Source organism: Patiria miniata, unplaced genomic scaffold, assembly GCF_015706575.1.
Source record: "Patiria miniata isolate m_02_andy unplaced genomic scaffold, ASM1570657v1 HiC_scaffold_20, whole genome shotgun sequence".
NCBI classification, from domain to species: domain Eukaryota; kingdom Metazoa; phylum Echinodermata; class Asteroidea; order Valvatida; family Asterinidae; genus Patiria; species Patiria miniata.
Window position 1 is genome coordinate 5,893,553 of NW_024037059.1, and position 13,470 is coordinate 5,907,022.

Genomic DNA, 13,470 nt, shown 5'->3' on the forward strand with positions numbered 1-13,470 from the left:
GTTATCTCCGTCATTTTTGATGTTTCGCATTCACCTCTTCTGCATCTCTTTAATCGCCGTTCAGCCCATCTGAAATAAGTCTGCTTATTTGCCGAGGTCCCAACCCCGCTCCCACACTCCCTCTCTCCGTTCAAGTGTCTGATAAGGTCTTCAAGAAACTGTCCCCACGTGTTACGACGTGCGCAGCCTGTCATATACTCGACTGCGTAACAATACGAGCAGGCACGCGAGCGTGACCCCACCGGGTCATCAGCCTTCGTGGGCCGTTTACCCCGGGCCGATGGGCCGCATGGGCCCGCTTGCCTGATTTACGGCCGCGGGCGGCGCGTCAGGACGGATCTTACCCAATATCTCAAACCGTGTTTAATCCTGCGGCAGCTATCTTCAGACCATCCATCACCTATCTTACCTGTGTTGCTTGCAGTTTATACCACCTGCTATAGCTACAGTAGAAGTGTGTAGTTGTCAGTGCGAAGACCGTTGACGAGAATCTCTTGTAACCATGCAGGGCGTTCAGGGGCCAATCTTACGGAGCTACTAAGCACAATCAAATATTTGCTAAGCACAAACTGGTTACCAGCCAAAACGTCATTGATGTACATTGCTTGTGACTGGTTCCCAGCTGCATTTCTGCTTAACGCGTCAACGCAACCCGCCTTCATATCACCCCCCCCTTTCCTGAAAGATAGATCCGCCCATGTGGAGGAAAGTGGGTTTTACACCAGTAGCCGGCCCAATGGATACAAAATATTAATCTGAAGAAATTTTCTTAATTGTTTCGAGAGGTCCAAACCATCGGTACATTATCATTAACACAGATTCAAAGGCGCAAGTTTGAGAGATGGGTGACAAGAGATGGCACCAAACTCAGTGGAGTTCAAAGGTCGGGTACCTTGTGTTCCTCAATGCCTCACACAACGTTAGGGTCCTGTATTTTCTCACCAGTTTAATACCATTTTATACTCACCCATACTCTTACAACTGGAGTTGTCGTCCGTACGACCTTGAATGCTCAATACTCCACATTATCAAGTAAAGCAAAGAAATCAGAAGACGGCTCTGAAAAAAAATACAGGGGAAAAAAATCTACGCCCTTACTTTACTTGAAAACAAAAAATGGAAAAAGCCCCCAACTACGCCCGGACCAACAATAATTACTGGTTGCTGGGGTGTAGCCTGTAGCTTGCTAATCACCCTGCTATTCAGGCTCCTCCTTGGAAGGGCCCCCGCTGGCTTCTTTTAATCGGCGAATAATTGGCAAGAACAACCTTACCGGTGTCCCCCGTCGCGAGCGGGCATTAGCGGCCAGTCAGGCGGGCAGATCGCGGGGTGTTTCCCCCGTCCCGGTCTGAACGAGTGACTGGTGAAACAGAAACCATCTCGTCCCGCGTTGTAGTCATGCTTTAATTGAGCAGGAATTACCGAACAAACATTGCATGTATCTTGTTTGGCTTAGTTAATATTTGGATAAGTTTTGTTTGCAAGTTGTATTTGTATATTAGAGGCTTAACTGACAATTTTCCAGAAAAGGAAAAAATCCTATATAAAAACTTTCCCATATAAATTATTACTACGTAATTAGTGTTAATGACACGGAAACATGTGGTTGACGTCCACTTCTTCATTTTCAGATTGGAAACAGAGTTCAAAGCTCAAGGTTCAAAGTTCAAGGTTCAAGGTTCAACTTGTGCAAGTCAAGGCCTGAAACTGAAACTTCAATCAAAGGTGAGATGTTATCATTTTCCACAAAATTAAGGGAACATGTTGCGTAATATTATTCCAAGAACCGCGCCCTCTTGTGCTGGATGACAAGCCGAGTGAGTTTAGCCTGTCATGTTTAGTCTACAGAGGGCGTTCTCGGAGTGTTTCCTACCGTGACGTTGTCTCTCTCTCGTCCGACGTAATCGCCCGTCTGATGCGGACGAGCGCTTCAGCAAACTAAGCCGTCTTCCTCTGCTCTTCGTCACCTGTCACCGCCGTTGCTTACGCAGACCTCCGCGGTTCAAAAACGCAAAACCACCGGTCGGTTGTGAATATGCAGCCCCACTCATGGGTTCCGGGTAACCGGCCAAGCGCTTCAAGAACACCGCTCTTCCTCGTCTCCCCCACCCCCTACCCTCCAAACATCCGTCGTCAGCGGAGTAAAAATCGAGCCTTTTTATCATCATACACTGCCCTAAAGTCCTTGGCATTGGACCAAATCAAATGCTTTACAATGCATGCATGGATATCCCTATGCACGGATTGGTAAAACCACTGTACCAGTGAACTCAAGCGAGCAAACTCTGCATTGATGGGGGCCTATTATACAGTTAATGATGATAGCCAGTGAAGAAGCAATTGTCAATGCATATAATGAGGGTTTATATTTATTTGTGTGGAATCATGATGGCATTGAAGCTGGTTTTTGATGGATCAGGATCATACCGCAAACGAACTTTTTTGGAACTTCCTTGAGCTTTGGTAAGAAAAGGTTCTTTCTCTGCAATAATTGATTGATAATAAGCAGGTATTAATTGTCATTGTCATAGTCATCAATACTCCCATATACTCATTGTCTTCACCAGTTTTTTTTTATGTGATGTAATGTGTTTTGTACGTCGTGAACTTCCTTTCTTATTGTCTTTATGTTCTGCAGTGGCAGATCTACGCAAAAAAATGGACAATTACGAAGAAAAATGTAGCCTGCCCCCCGAAAGCTAACCCCACCCCTTGAGCCATGAACAATACATGTTTATAACAATACATGTATATACTCATAATATTTACGATACATATTTATATCAGTAGTATAATTATAATCATCATACATAACTTGCAGCGGTAAAAAAAACTTGAGAAATTTTAAGGATTTTACCACCTCCCGACAGTACCACCAACACAAAGACAAAATAATGCACCCTGTTCAAAAACAGGGAGAAAACCTGCATTCTTTGCAGGAATCGAGTCCATCATAAGTCCGATCATAAGTAAAGCCCAATCCATTCACTAGTCCAGTCACAAGTAACAGCAAATGATCAAAAACAAAGGAATGCTTTTGTGAATGTTCATGTGAATAGCTTGTGAGTTGAATTGGGACTGGAGGACTTGTGATGGACTTGCAGGGACTTGTGATGGACTTGCAGGGACTTGACTACATCCCTGGTTCTTTGTTGTCAAGAGCACCATCCCGTTCCTACAAATTGCATGATCCTTATCGCCACTAAATCATCATCATCGCCATCAATGTCAAATCTTATACCTCCCTCACTGTTATCGTCATTATCTTTGATAACCAATAATTGACGCATAGTACCAAATGCTCATCCTCCTCCGCCCTCCATCCAGTCCCCTGATATTCTCATCAAGTTACCCATCATCTTTTGTTCCGAGTCACCGCAGTTTTATTGCGCGTGTAAACATCAATTGCTCATCAGTGATAAAGCCCCGCGAAAAAAAATTACAGACAGAAAAAAAAACTGCGAGTAATTGATAATCGATGGAGTATTATTATTATGTCTAGTGGTTTATAAAGCGTGCTTTTCCCGGTGTTTCCTCGATCTGCCGCGCTCAGGCGTGATTTACAAAGGGTCACTTTATTTCACCGGAGGGGCTCTGACCGTAAATAAGATTGGTTTTGCCCTATCCCCGTGCAATCAAAGCCCATTATTGACTAGTTGGCTGACCGGCCGGCTGTACGGGTAGCTCTCATCGGCCGGGGGCTGGGACTTGCGCCCGCCAATTTGGCCGACGGGTGGGGGGGGGGGGGGGGGGGGACGGGTAACGGTCGGTTGGAAAATTGCTGACCAGTATCAAAGATGTCATAATTACATATGCGTTATACTGCCCGGGGCTATTCGGCAATAATGCCATTTGGCCTAATAGAACCACTAGCCTGAAAATTACTGCTTTTCATCGAACAATTTTGCAAATTAGAAGCTGATTCTAGCCAGTGTATACTTCAATGATGCATCTTCTTCTGTAATATCAAGGCAGAGGATGAAAATTCTATAATTTTTCAGTGTTCGCACAGTGTAATCGGTTTAATTAAACTAAGTTGTTTGGGCTCAAGCTGACAAATCCCTGATGTACGACTGTCCGTCATACTAGTGTAATTGCGATCACAAACGCTCCCATAGTTGACTTGTTTCTCATCACAAGCTCTCTTCCACCCTAACCGCAAAAAAGTCAAGTGTCGTCCTTGCTATACCACAATGATGGTCAGATTTTTATCTGCTTCTGCGAGAGAAAAAAATTGACGATGATAAAAAAATTCTATTGTATTGCGTTTGCTTCTGATGAAGTGGAGGCCGATTATTGACTGCAATGGTATAATACGCATATCTCCGTCTCTGGTGTAACAATGACTCCCATATCGACCGGGGTTCGGCTCGGCAACTCCACCGATCTTGACTTGGCCGCTCTCGCCCCGTCACGGACCGAGCCTCAGAGCGCGCAGGCTGACCCAACCCGGACCGTCCACTCGATCTGGAGGGAGCATGTGGCCGCATACAAGCCCTTGATGAAGACAAAAAACCAAAACAGTTGTAAAGTGCGTCGTTTGCACCATATACAAGCACTCAAGATCACTGATTCATTACCTCTTTAATTATTACGGCTGAAAAAAAAAAGCCGGTACCATTTTCTAGGATGAACGTGTGAGTGCTTGATAGGGACCAGGGTGTGTGTATGGTTACATTTGTTGGTCACTAAGCGGTCTCGGTGTGCTGAGCCTATATTATAATATGAGGACCCACGGCCGCATTGCCTCCCCCCGGTCCAACAGAAAACCTCTCCAGGACACAAACGTATCTGTGGTCCCACCAAGCCAGTTATCAAACTTCTTCACACATTTCTGTGATTGTGGACATTACGATGACGAGTGGCTGATGGGTGGGGGTCTGTTCATTTACTGACCAGAGGACGATGTCGATGCTCGAGAAGTCTTTGTATTTCCTTAAACTCATTATTTTGTACTCTATGCAGTATATAGGTCTACTGGATTTAGTTTGAACGAAATATCAACAGATTCTTTTTCACTTGCTTCTTTGTTTCTAGTCTGAGGTAATCATATTTAGTAGCCATTGGCCTTGTCGATTTGCTGTAAAATGGGATAGGCTAACCCTTCTTGAACCCTTCTTCTTTTTTTTTAAAGAATGGTGCTCTCTATCATATTGAGTAGCCATTGGCCTTGTCGATTTACGGTAAAATGGCATAGGCTAACCCTTCTTGAACCCTTCTTCTTCTTCTTCTTCTTTTTTTTAAAGACTGGTGCTCTCTGAGGCACTGTGCTTGTACACCTTTAAGCATATTTTCATCCGAAACACAATTGTGTCTTAAAAAAGTAACTTTTTAATTAATTTGAAGTTTGTTCCCGTGGTGAATTGTAATACATGCAAGACTTGTTTCCAGTCGTGTGCAAGATTTTCGGCACTTATGCTTCGAGAGAGAGAGAGAAAATGGTTTTCTGATGACTATGCAGCAACTGTAGAGTCCCCCATGTACCACTGGACCATTTTCCCCCCAGAAATCAGAATTACGCTTTAGTATTTGATTCCACTCACAGCCAGCTTTCTTCCCTTTTTCTTGCGAATCGAAGTTCAAGAAAGCGACAAGCCAAACGTGCAGGTATACGGCCGGGCAAGATTAACTTGATATTCGCTAAGGATTGTTGACATTTATTAGTTTCCGTAGTCCATGCCTCATTAGTCGTATTCAAGTGGGATCCAAATACGACTTGACGTGTCCAGCTAACTCCCGTCTTCAATGGGGGCTCGCCCGGGCTTGAGCTTGGGGCCTTGGGCGTCCAAACTACGGCTTCCTTCATTGCCCTCTTTTTTTCTTCAAGAAGAAAAGGTGGCTTCGTTGATGTGGGCTTTTAGGTGACTGTACTCTCCTTTCTTTTACTTTTTGAGTTTGCTTGCACAACCCCGACTAGGCTTGTTTTGAGGAGAGATTTAAACAAGCCAAAGTAACCAAGTTTTGGTATCTAAAGACTGTGGAAACAGCTCTGTGGCCCGTCCTTACGGCGTAGCTGCCGGCGCGGTAGGGCAGAACAGCACGGATGGGTGCTGGCTGTGCATGCAGCGGGCTATGAGGCAGTGATTGCGGGCCAGTCGATGCTATCAACCCCGGACCAAAATCGCCAGTGCCCGCTCGTTGAAGAATAAAATAACTTGTTTGGTGGGGCTGCATCGAAGGGTGGTCTATGGCACAACCGTTGTGGCTTCTGAACGAACCAAAACGACCCCTCTTTGTTCCGTATTTACTCACCCTTCAGACTGAAAAAAATCCTTCTCTTGAACGATTGTGTATACAACGGGGAACTGGTCTTGTCCCGGTATATTATAGGCAATGGGGTGAAATTATACGGCGCCTTAGGCGATACTGACCGTGTTTGCTTGGGTACCGGCAGTGGGCAGTTTGCGGTCCAATCCCCCCAACGGCAAACTGCCGAATTCCGTGGACGATGCACCTCGCGTACGCCTCTATTGATTCAGGCTCGTATAATCCTATCATTGACAGATTTCGCCCATTATCTCAGAATCCAAATCAAACTCCATCGAGTTTTGTAACAAATGAGTGCGTTTTTATTGAAGTCGCAAGAATTTCCTCCCTCTTTTTTTTTTTTTTGGTAATGAAAGTAATCATAGCTATTGCCAGATAGAAATTGTGTTTCGAAATTGTGTTAAAAAAGTATTCTTCTGTGTTGCAGACGTTTAAAAACTTGAATTTGTCTAGTTAGGAAGCTATATTTGTTCATTTGTAGATTTACTCCCGTGTTTCGGATGTGATAGAGTGGTAAACATCATGTCGCAGGCCTACTTGACCTCGTATGAGGATTGCCTGCGAGTGTTGTATTGGCAGAGTTTGATGACGCTTTAAGACTGTACCGAAGAGGATAGAATTCGCTGCGTATGTTTCATTAATTTCATATCATGAGCTGCCAGCGGAGGGTTGTGGAAATCCCTTCAGCTGCTAAGCCAACCGTGAAAGGGAGGGAGCAAAGATAGGATTGGTCGACCACTGGTCACTTACTCGGACCGGGGGTTGTCCCTGGTCATGAGCTACCGTAATGCCCCACGGCTCTCCCTCACCCCCCCCCCCCCCCCTTGAAGTCTTGCAAGTTTGTTGGCAACCTCAACGAGCGTGTGTGTAGTTTTTCCGCTCCAGAAAGCCGACTCGCGTGGCCGGCACGCGTGAGGAATCGCCATCAATGACGAGTGAGCCCCAAGCATGACATTACATGTGAGGCTCCCCCCGGAACAATGCGGTTGGGGTATCCATAAAAAAAATAGAGAAAAAATACAGTGAGTGATCAGAGAGAAAAAAATTGGAAAAAGCAAAGGGGGGGGGGGTAGTGGACCAAGCCTGCCGGCCGTGATGTTTGCATAGTAATGATGAGAGTCATAATAAAGATTAGACTACACAAGTGTGGTTTAACGGAGGGGGGCAGATACGGTTCGCAGTTCAATGTCAGAACCGCCAATAGCCTACCTGATCTAAGCCCGAGTCGACCCGAGCCGAGCGAGGCCAGGGCAAGGGGGTTGGTGGGTTTGCTGGACGGTATAAAAGGGCGCCGCTACCCGGCCTGATGAGCCATCAGCCTGAACCCAGCGCACCGCATCGCACGGGCCACGCTACCAACTTCTCAACAACAAACATTCCGTGAACGACAGGGCATTGTCTACGAGACAAGTGTCCTCACTCTTCCAAGATCTCGGGAAGAAAATCGCCAAACTTTTTTTCTCTCTCAACTGAATCATGTCTCGGTCTTTTTACGTGGACTCGCTGATTTTAAACCAGCCCCCGTCTAGCGAGAGGGAGCACCCACGCACCCCTCCCTCCATGCACCTCCGCACTAACGGTGAGCCCAAGAGTCTGAGATGCTACCAGACCCATCACACGGACACCATACCCACCTGTCCCATCTGCGTACGGGACCAGAGCCAGGCGACCTGCGTGGGCCGTCTGCCCGGGATGCCTCCCCCGACCTCCGCGGCGGTGGCCGTCTTCAAGTCCCCGCTCGCCAGCCTAGCACCGTCGCATCACTCGCCCAGCGAGCATCACCGCATGCTCCCCACCAGAAGTTACCTCGAGTCCTGCCGGGACCATCACCTTCACCCGTCAAGTCTGGGGCTTCCCCCTCCCCATAGTATGAGCCAGCACACGCCGCCATCCTCCCACACAAGCTACCGCCCCACCATAGACCCGAGGAGACTCCAATACCTACCCATGGGTAAGCCGAAGAATTTTTATCAATATTTTTCTTGTTTTGATTTCATTTTTTAAATTACAGTTTAGCGTCTGACATCTTGAGTTTTCATCTAGTTTTTCTTAATAGATAATGTCATTTTAGACTAACAAAAAAGCATTCAATGTTATTTTTTTGAATAACGAAAAAAAAATGACCAATACGTTGATCATGGGCTTTATTCAAAACAAAGCTAAGCAAGTGCGAAACTTTCATTTCTTTTCCATTACTAAAATTTTCAAATTAATTAAGTTAATTTCATAAGAAAACTGTTTTCTTTTTATTAAGAGTTAGTTTAAACTGATTTACACCCAAAGTTTGCCGACTCCCATGTTCTTTCTTGTTTTATCCTTTGTTTTTGGTGCTCATTGTTCTACAGACACGTAACTCTGAGCGCGCCAACGATCACTTGGTCAGTATCGATTCCTCGTAATCGAGAAATTCGATACCAAACGGCTTCCATCAAAAGTCTTTATCTTTACGAGATGTGACACTAAGCGTACTCGATCCCCGTTAAAAAAAAAAAACCTTTGTATCCATATTATACTCGATAAAAAAAAGAGATTGAAAATCGATCGGAAGTGATGTGTTGCCGTTCTGTCATTCTCACTTTGGATTTTGGAGAAAGAACAAAAATCAGTGCATATTTTGGACGTGGGAAATGACAGATGATTTCAGCACGGGTGATCGGTATGCGCCCAGATGTAGTATTCCCAGCGTTGGGGGATGTCGTAGGGTTATCGACACAGGACAGAATTAGTACTGTTACTTTATCATCAGTCGAATATTGCGAAATAGGCAAGATAATATTTAAAAAACCGAAATACTGGACTTTAATCTACGTGCGATTTTGCCCCTCATTTGTGCTTAATCTTATTTAGAGATAACAGCGTCAGATATTTGCGTGGAAATGTTGACGCTGGTGAGCTCACATTCACAAACACCAATTATCGATAAAAAGCTCTTTTGTGTACTTTCTCTTGGATTGGGTGTGAAAATGGACCCTAAATACGGGACAGATAACCTTTGCACAGACTGCTCCATTTTTATATATTTTCTTGAACGCCATAATCACACAAAATGCATTGTTTAAAGGGCAAGGGCAAATTCATTGAGTATTTTTGGACCAATTATGGGCTTATTGGCTATCAGCTTATTGGCTGTCAGGCGCGTAGGCTCACACGCACGGAATCATCACTCGAGTACCTTGGATTTTTTTTTCTGACTGTAAAACTAGGATCGAATTTCCTAAGTATAATGTCCAAATTAAGTAACTTTTAAGTAAGCCCTACCTGACTGAGAAAGATTGGTCCTGGATCGGACATTTCTTTTCCGACGTAGGTTTCTAAGTTCATATAGGCCTTCGGTGTGTGAAAGACTCGAACAGCTAAAAAAAGGGAAAATTTCGTGTGTGCCGATTAAAGACTTGGAAAAGTTAGGCAGCAATAAATTACCATTGTTCCAACAACAACAACAAAAACCAAGGAAAAAACACCGAAAATTGCAAAGTAAATTAATTAAGATTTTCACGCTTGAATATTGCAAATAAAAGACTTTTGTGTCATTGCATAAAAAAATATGCAATTAACAGGGGAAATGTGTTGTTTAATGTTTAAGCATTAAGAACGGTCGCTTAGGGAGTGGGAAATGAACCATTGTCAATCGAAGTCGACCCCGTTTTTTGCCATAAATACCTTTGGATGGCCAGTTACGCTACTCCCGTTTAAAAATGGAATACGACTTTGCATCCAAATATAATATACTAGACGATGACGCCACGCGAAGCGTTACAGTTAAATTGTTCAATGTGACCAGCTAACTTTAAACTCTTTTTACATGATTTGAACTTCACTGCAGTTTTCAAAACTTGTCTTCATCTCCACCGATAGTTGTGACATTTTTCTAAAGCACGAGATGTTTTCATCATGTTTTGCTTTTTTTTCTCTTCGACTTTCTACTCCAACCGGCAATAAAATGGACCTAAATGGTTGAAACAGATTTAGAATACACAATTAAGACTTTGATGCGGGATTTCGTCTGAAAAATTTTCTGGACATTTCGAGATGGTTCCACGCATTCTTTCCCCAAAGTATTTGTATTTTGTATTTTTTTCAATCAGCTCTGAATCATTCGGGAACGAAACTGATCGTGTACGTGACCGCCATGTTTTTTTTTGTTTTCTTGTAGCTTTTGACCATTCGGGAATGGACCAAGCGTATTTTAAACTGATCATGTGCGTGACCGCCATGTTTTTTGTTTTCTTGCAGCTCTCGACCATTCGGGAATGGACCAGGACCACCTGTCTAGCAGCAAGCGCATCCGCACCGCCTTCACCAGCACGCAGCTCCTGGAGCTAGAGCGAGAGTTCGCCTCCAACATGTACCTGTCGCGCCTCCGCCGCATCGAGATCGCCACCTACCTGAACCTGAGCGAGAAACAGGTCAAGATCTGGTTCCAGAACCGGCGGGTCAAGTACAAGAAGGAGACCAAGGTCCAGTCACGTGACTGCAAGTGCCAGCGGATGACGTCATCGCGGGCCAGCAACAGCAACGGCCGGGCTCGCTCTTCCTCGCCCGGCAGTTCTGCGCGTGCGCCCATCGACGCCGAAGACAAGCGGCAGCCGGAGAGAGATTGAAAACTTGAAACACAAAAAACGGGGAAAAAAAGACTTTTAAAAATCCAAATTAAAGTTGGATTTATTTATCTAATTTTAATGTATGACATGTAAACTGTTGGTTGCATAGAATGGAAGCCAGAATGGTAGTTCTAACAGCCAACATTTTTCTATAGCGGCTATTTTAAGGTACTCGTAGAAAGTGGCCGCAAAACTCCTCGGTGTTGCCTCTTTCTTCAAACATGGCAAGATTCGATCACTGTCTACACACAGTATTACTATATACATTTTGTTTTATATTAAGAAAAGAAACCAGAATTATGGGTAACTTTGCGCAACATTTGTGCCACTGTTGCCGTAACTCTTGTCCTCTTTGATGTAAATAATAATTGAAATGGGATGAAATAATAACAAACTTTTTATACTGTTTATATACTTTCTTTTGTATACACAGATATAATCTGTGTGTTTTGATAAACTAAATTTGTAGTCTGACTACGATCGAAATAATGAAGTAATGAAGAATTCAAAACAATCAACAGAGTCTTATGAGCTCAAAGTCCCAAATTAAAAACAACTTCTCATTAAAACAAATATTTAATTTTAAAAAGGTAATCCTTTTTTGAACAAAAGTACTCGTGTTCATTGAGGCTTAATTTATAAGCACTGGTCCCGTTTCTCGTCAAGTTATAGTAGGTCTATATAATTTCCCAATTTTTTTCACCGAAAAGTACAAAGGATTAAAAAAAGAACAGAGTACAATTTCTAACGGTGCGTTTTGCATTTCCTATTTGAATGTCCGTCTTTCAGAAAGCTGTCCGAATCATGTTATATGCCCAAATGCGAATCACTCGCTCTCACTCCCGGTTTACGCATAATTTTCCTGTCGAGTGGTCTTTCACACCTCGAGCCCACATACTTCAGCTGTGTTTATTCTATGTATTATTTATGCATTTATTCAATATGTAAATTTGTGTCCCCGTGGCCCCTGTCACCTACCATTGTGAGTTTGTATATTGTTGTACATTAGACACTCGACTCGGGGGGCAAAGTGTCAACTCATTAATATTGTAACCACTCGCCTTGTACATACCGAAGGTCCTCCAGAATAAAAAGGAAAAGAGAAAGAAACAGGAGTGTGTTGAAGAAAACTTTCTGACTGCCAAAGGGAAAGTTGCAATGATGCTGTGGATTTCCCCTTGTGCATCAACGCACATTCGTTGACATCTGGAAAGCTGTGAACGTTAAAAAGAAATGCAAGTACGATTTCCAGGATTTAATGTCGTCTCAAAATACACATGAACAATTTCTTATCTCGCAGAGATAGGTGTCTTACAAGCTGCTGGAAAACCTAGGCAAGCCTATAATGATGGTCCCTTGAGCAGCCTAAGTCAGAGCGCTAAAACTTCTATTCACATAATTCAGCCCATTCATTGACTCGGTACGGGGTAATCCTATACAACAGCACTGCCCGGCTGTGTTCACCAGCCTACAACCAGTCTGAGTCACAAGTGACAGTCAGTCGAGTCAGTCAGTCGAGTCAGTCAGTCGAGTCTCATTGGCGGATCGTGACACTCCCCGGAATGCAAGCTATAGACCGTTATCATGCTGCCACCATTTCAGTCATGTTCCATGTATCCAATAACAGAACTGAATGATAATTTTGTGTGTGCAAAAATGAACCAGACTATTTTTCCTTCCAGCCTCGCTTTGGTTACGTTAATTTGAATGGGAAAAATCATGATGGCCGCAGCTGCCACCATTTCAGTCATGTTCCCTGTATCCAATAACAGTACTTAATGGTAATGTTTTTTGTGCAAAAAAGATCTAGACTATTTTCCTTCCAGCCTCGCTTTGGTTACGTTGATTTGAATGGGAAAAAAATCAACATGACAAAACCGCAACATGATAATGGTGCACAAACTTTAAGAGGGCGCAACCTAAGGGGGCGCTACCCATGGGGGCGTGGTCTAGTTAGTGGTAAAGGCCTTGTACCCCCTTCCAAAATAGCCCCCGGAGTTCTAACCCTAATTCTCATCCAGTGTACTTTCGGTTCCTTCCATCTTCATCTTAAGTAACTCCCTAACAAAGTTGTGATCACGTCTTGCAGTTTCTGTGCAATGCTGACGTGAAAACTGAGGAGCACAACTTGAGTATATAGCAGATTGGTCAGTTTTGGTTGGAAACCTATATTGGGCTGTTTTTTTTCACGCGGTAAACTTCCAGTCGTGCAACGGGGGAGGGAGGGGGTCATTTGGTGCACCCTCTCCCTCCGCTCGAGGTATTTTCCCCCGCTAAGAGTTTGGGAAGGCAAAAAAATAGCTATTTAATGTTCGTAACCCTGTGAGTGCCCCCTTCAGAAAATGAGGAAAATTTGACCAAATGCAGGCACGCCAAATTATAGACTGTTTGTGATTATTGCCGTGTGTGTCTACGATCGTTGTGATATCCGTTGTTTAAACTGATGATTCGGTCGGGGTTGAGGTGATGATTGTCGGGTCACAGTGGTGAGTGCCGACAATGTTGAAGGTATAATGCTGAGGTGATAGGTGGTGAGCTGTGATGTTGATGTTGATGCGTATAGGTTGATGGTGGTAGTAATGGTGGTGACGATTACGATGAT

General features: G+C 44.0%; 1 protein-coding gene across 1 annotated transcript; it reads left to right on the top strand.

Annotated features, from left to right (window-relative positions):
* The first annotated feature begins 7,553 nt into the window (after positions 1-7,553).
* On the top strand, positions 7,554-11,359 carry LOC119728828 (GS homeobox 1-like). Its single transcript, XM_038201225.1, has 2 exons — positions 7,554-8,218; positions 10,501-11,359. The coding sequence occupies exons 1-2, from the start codon at positions 7,744-7,746 to the stop codon at positions 10,866-10,868; spliced, it is 843 nt and encodes a 280-aa protein (XP_038057153.1). The 5' UTR covers positions 7,554-7,743; the 3' UTR covers positions 10,869-11,359.
* The last annotated feature ends 2,111 nt before the right edge of the window (positions 11,360-13,470 follow it).

What these genes read in the sequence shown, in the direction of transcription:
- LOC119728828 (XM_038201225.1), top strand. Translation starts at nt 7,744, where the DNA reads ATGTCTCGGTCTTTTTACGTGGACTCGCTGATTTTAAACCAGCCCCCG. An exon ending in ACTCCAATACCTACCCATGG is followed by an intron (nt 8,219 to 10,500) that starts GTAAGCCGAAGA and finishes GTTTTCTTGCAG; the next exon opens with CTCTCGACCATTCGGGAATG.